This window comes from Notolepis coatsorum, assembly GCF_963971535.1.
Source record: "Notolepis coatsorum genome assembly, chromosome: 9".
Taxonomy (NCBI): Eukaryota; Metazoa; Chordata; class Actinopteri; order Aulopiformes; family Paralepididae; genus Notolepis; species Notolepis coatsorum.
The window spans coordinates 119,681,194-119,686,960 of record NC_140173.1 but is presented as its reverse complement, the minus strand read 5'-3'; the positions used below and the strand labels follow the sequence as shown (position 1 = coordinate 119,686,960).

Below are 5,767 nucleotides of genomic sequence, written 5' to 3'. Positions count from 1 at the left end.
ATGACATTCGCCAGAAAATATGGATTTCATTCTGTTTTTTTTCTGCTTATGTCTAATTTACCATTTTGCAATCACTAATTGACCATAATTGTGCTGCACCTTTGGTTCTACTCTTACCAGTTTCTTGCATGCTCCCTCCACACCACGACACTTCTAAGTGAGTGTGTACTGCTTGAGGGAAGCTCTAATTCTCCAAGTTCTCCTTTCTGCTCTTGTGTCTTCGGTCTCCACAGTGAGAGGGGGTGGGTGGGGGTGGGTGGGCGGTAATTCATGCACACATGTGCCTGCCTGTTCCTTCAGTGACAGGGCCAGGGGGAGGGGCACATGATAAATTGCCTTCCACCGGGGACCTCCGCACACAGCCACCGTGATGTGGGTAAAAATGGAAATTGCTCCCTTTCACCGTCATTACATCAGTTTAGAACGCGTGTGGGCCCCAGACACAGGAGGGGAGTTTGTTTCTCTTGACTAACTGCTGCGCAATAGACAAAGAAGGTATATATCTGAGATGGTATATTCTAAAAAATGTAATGTTTAAATAAATAAATACACACAATGGCATGTCCTATAGTTGGAAGTAACCACTGGAACTATAGCCTAAAAGCTAAAACCCACAAGAATAGCAAAATCGTGGATACGATGCCATAGGCTTGATGATGGACAGGTGTCATAAGGGGACAGTGGTGTGAGATGCAGCATACTGCTTATTGCTGTTCGGCTTTATTACCTCCAACCACATCATACGCCTCCCCCTGGTTTGCCTGTAGCATCGCTACAATCAAGCTGGTTGCGTTCCTCATTTCGCATAAAATGGCGTTGTTTTATGCTTTACGCAGCACGCTATACTGTATAAAAGGGTCATACTCATATTCTTATTGTAGGCCACGGGGTCTCCGCTGGTATCTGGCACCTACACAGTCAGAGAACATGAAGAGTGAACCGCCCTTACTCTATTGGATGGCAGTCGGATAAACCATGTAACCTATATATAGGCCTATTTATTTGATATTCGTTTATAAACCTCCAAACATGTTCTTGCACTAATGCAAATATATTGCGGCTTGGTCACAAGTTTTGCTATCAAACTCTGGAGCCTACATAGCCCCTTTCAGCTTTTCAAATGATGTTGTATATGTTATAGGAAAAATGTAACTATACTCGTGAATATAACAATTTGAAATTAAGCTTCCTCTTTTAAATTTGTTTATTTATTTGTAAGCTTATAGAAAATAAAAAGCTACTCAAACTTAAACATTTAGGCATAATTGATTACCAATTCATAAAACCTGCAGCCTAGGCCTTTCGGTTATGAATAGTTAATTCATCCACTTGCATGGGGTAAAATCATAATAATAATAATAATAATACTGATGATGATAATAATAATACTGATGGTGATAATAATAAAAAGCCCACATCTACACACGTTTTTCTCCATAACAATTTTCGATATCTATAAGGTTCAGGCTACATGGACATGATTATCCAATAACGATTTTGAGTATAGGAAATATGGGCCTATTGCCTCCCCCCTATAGCATATCCAAATTATAATACAATATGTAGCCATAGCCTAAATGTATAGCCTACCTGTCGATATTTCATAATATTGGAAACTTAAAACACGCACGTTTAAAATGTGATTGACGATACAGACAGCTGTAAAAATGTTAACCGATACTAAATTATGAATAGACTATTCAATATGCAGGTTTCCTCTCAAATGTTAAAGGTCTACCCTTGTAGAATTTACAATCAAAATGTTTATTTATTCATTTACAAATATAAATGTAATGTAAATGAATGACCCTTGACTTAAGGTATGATTTAAAATAATTATAATCATAATAATAATACAAAAAATACAGTGCAAAACCAATTATCCAGTTATAGACAACCCGTGCTGGACTATATTCCACTTTTGCACAGCCATGTTAAATGTAACATGTATAACTTAAGCCATCTACCCCGAATTATAATCTTATTGTAGTTACAGTATTGACAAAATGTCAAGATCTATCAACAATTTATAATTAGGACTAGTGTTATTGAAATTCGAATCACAAAGCCTATTCAGCATTTATCTCTCTCCCACACACACAAACACAGACACACAAATAGTTCTCAACTCTCAATAAAGTTACAATTAATTCAAACTTTAAAACGTGTGTATTTTGATTTTGCTTAAATCGGATTTTAAAGCGTATTGGTTATTTGGTATCGAAACTGTGATGTTAGAAAAAAAGAAAGAAGGAAAAAAAACACATTTCACGTAAATTATAGATGATTCAAATGTCCCTGCATGAGACCATAATTAAAAGTTTTAACAATATGTTGGCTGCCTCTAAATTCTATATGGACATATACATTACTATTCGGGTTATACGCACCCAATTAGTAAGTCAATTTCTTAAAATTGTCTGAATCAGAGATTAAATAATCAATCTATTGTGAAATGTGTTTTAAGCATACTTCATAAAAATGAGGCACACGGAGATATGGAACAGAATTGTTTCTTATTTTTCCAGAATACATACAAAAAAAAATACCAATTCTCTTTCCATGGTATACACCTGAAAAATAACAGCAATTTAAAATGATGTGGACAATTGGGGGATTTTAAGAAACAAACATGCATGTAAATTATTTTCTTCTCAATGAGACATTAAATAAGAACAATACAATCATAGCAATTTCAAATTAACATCGAAATGAAGACCCCTATTTTATTAGTATACTACCATGTGTGTTTTCACTTTACCTATAGTTCAATTTAAACATAATGCACTTTTTGAGTTGCTCAAATATCTTCCATTTGCAGCTATTATAGTCCGCTTTAAGCCGACATAAATAAATACAGTTGAGTCCACGGATCCCGTCCATAAGTGGCGCGCTGTTATAAAAGTCTTTATATTTGCATTCTTAGAACTATAAACTTTTCAAAGTCAATTTTCTCGTTCACTGATATCCAAGCGCCGATGCTGTTGTAAGTCTCTGGCCGTACAGTGCGTAAGGAGAGTAGTAAGGGCCGGTGGCTGCGGGTACGGGAACAGGGCCAGGAGTTGGCAGGGGACTTTTGGAATATGGATGGTATCGGCTGCTGAGTCCTAACGCGTGATGCGGGCTCCTTAGCAGTGGACTCCCGGGGCCTCCTGACTGTGGCATGTGCATATGGCAGGCCATGGCCGCTGCCGCAGCGCTGGCTAAGGATGAAGAACTAGGGTAACCGGACATCAACTTCTCGGCCCCCGTGAAAGCAGTGTGCGTCCTCAGGTGATTCAGGAGTTCTTCTGAGCAGGAGAAACGCTTGTCGCACGGTCCGTTTGCAGACACCCAGTTACAAATATGGGGAAGGGGGTCGTTGGGCAGCATGAAACCATATGGGTACAGCGGGTGTCCACCAAATGATGGCGCAGAGGAATGAACGCTATGTAAAGGGTGGGTCTGATACATGAGTGGGTAGCCGGACTTGAGGGCATTAGCAGCCGCTGCTTCATGCGAACAGGCGGCACTGGCTGCGCCCGCTAAGTGACTGGCACAATGGTAACTTAGGCAGTAAGGGTCTCTACACAGGCTCGCTGACATAATGGACGGCGGGGAAGCCCCAGACAAGGGGCTGGATCCTTTGCTGCAGCCCAGTGAGCTGGCCAACTGCGCATTTACCAGGCTCCCTCCGTGGGGCAGGAAGTGTTGGGGATAACCAGCATAGGCCCCAGCCAAACTACCCGGGTAGGCCATGCCCGCAGGCGGCAAGGGGAAAACTGTCTGCCCCGGTTTGTAAGGAGAAACCGGTGCTACAAGTCCTGACCCGAGAACAGATGCAGAGGATACGGAAGTTATAGATGGTGATTCCGACCTGGAGCTTTTGGAGCCAGGCGTTGTCTCGTGTTGGTTGACCTCCACATTAATTCCACCACAACTCACGCTTATCCTGCTGTGGCTAATGCTTCCAGATCCGTCTGTTGTGCCGTTTTTATTACAGTCAGACTCTTTCTTCTCATCCCTGTCTCCACATTTCCCCTCTGATGGCATCGGAGAGGCAGAAGTGCTGGAATTCGGGCTGCCTGTCCGTGGCGTGAACGGCTGACAGGTGGCGCTCGGCACTCGGAAACCAGTCTTCTCTCCGCCTGAGACGCCAGAAGACGAGTCCTTTTTGTCTGATGGTTTAGAATAGGGTTTGAAGCTAGATTTGTCATCCACGCCGCCTATGTCACTCAATTTTAAAGGACCGGATTTAGACTCCTTGTCACTAGATCCATTTGCTGTTCCGGAGGATTTGGAAGAGGGCGGGTCCGGCTTGCCGATTTGAGAACATGTCTGCGCCAGCAGTGCCAAGGGACTTTTCTTGGCATCTAGCTGCAAGAAAAAGACAAAAAAAACTGTTGATAAACATCGCCAAAAACACAGGCTACATTTATTTTCTTCCACAGCACGCCACGCATTGCGTCCGTAATTTCCAAAACACAACAGTGCATGATGCTATAGTGCGGGTTATGAAGTAATTACGCACGACTTCACCCCGAAGAAACTATACTTAGAATGTACCGATGTTATTTCTAAACAAAGCTTGTATATAATCACACTTTAACAACACTGAAGTTTGAGCTATTGGAATAACATTGTGTGTGTGTGTGTGTGTTGCCATGGCGTCGTTGTGGAACACACCAATCTAAAAACGCCACTGCCGTAAGGGGAAAACATATAAAACATTTACATGATTGTTTTTAATTCACGTTATGGTTTTCCTTACCTCAATGGGGCTGATCGGTGTAGAAGGTAACGGCTGCAGATACTCTGGGTGTAAAATGTGTCCCGATCGTCCGGTAAGCATTTTTAAAACCTTGATGGGAAGTCGGCTTGCTTGCCGTAGTGGATCCGACGGAGGTACGGAGTGGAGAAAAGGCTTGTTGATGCTCGCGGAGCCGTTATTCCGAGAACCACTGCTTTCCCAGGCTAAACAAATATGACTATTATTTCTCAGGGCAGACACCGAGGACAATGTGATCATGTCCCAATTCTCAGGAAATTATTCGGCGATGCTTTCATCGGGATTCGAAAATTAAAAAAAATAACCAAGACCTCTCGAGAGAGGGGGGAAAAGGCTTTAAAACGGTGAAATAACGAGTAATCCGAATAGGAAAGGAACAAGGTGCGGCGGCTGAGGAGGAGAGAGTGGCGAGGTTATCGCAGATCCGTGGATGCGTCTCTTGCACCATGAGCGTTGTTGCGTCTTGTGCGTCTCTCTCTGCAGGTCCGCGCTCTCTACTCCCGAAGTACGAAGTGGTAGAAATGTTCACTTCAAAAGCAGCTGAATTAGTCCCGAGATTAAAGCCTTTGCCGCCTTCCAATCAAATGGGACCCCGAGGTGATTGGAGGGTCAAGGGGATGTGACGTCCTCCTCTTTGTAAAGCCCCTCTGTTTTGACAGCTCGGGGGAGGAGATAGCTCCAAATATTTTGGTTGACGTGAACGCTTGCACTATTTTCGATACTGGGCTGCCGCGGGCGTGGATGCAAAAGGCACTAGTAGTATGCAATCGAATACAGTTTGGAATTAAATAGTGCCTAAATAAAGTGTATTGGAAGTATGTGTACGTGTACGTAGCATCATGGATTCACTGTACCCATTAGCCCACCACATCAAATAAACTATGTTATGGTGGTAGCCCTATTATAACACACATCATACGCTAGTAGCTACTTTGATTGATTTGAGGCTATAATCTAAACACTTCCGCTGCGTCAACGGAATGCTATCATTCATTAAAA

At 42.5% G+C, this 5,767-nt stretch overlaps 1 protein-coding gene across 1 annotated transcript; it reads right to left on the bottom strand.

Annotated features, from left to right (window-relative positions):
• Window positions 1-1,212: 1,212 nt before the first annotated feature.
• znf503 (zinc finger protein 503) lies at window positions 1,213-5,266 on the bottom strand. Its single transcript, XM_084321286.1, has 2 exons — window positions 4,751-5,266; window positions 1,213-4,356 (listed from the first exon to the last, which is right to left on the bottom strand). The coding sequence occupies exons 1-2, from the start codon at window positions 5,006-5,008 to the stop codon at window positions 2,959-2,961; spliced, it is 1,656 nt and encodes a 551-aa protein (XP_084177412.1). The 5' UTR covers window positions 5,009-5,266; the 3' UTR covers window positions 1,213-2,958.
• Between the last annotated feature and the right edge of the window lie 501 nt (window positions 5,267-5,767).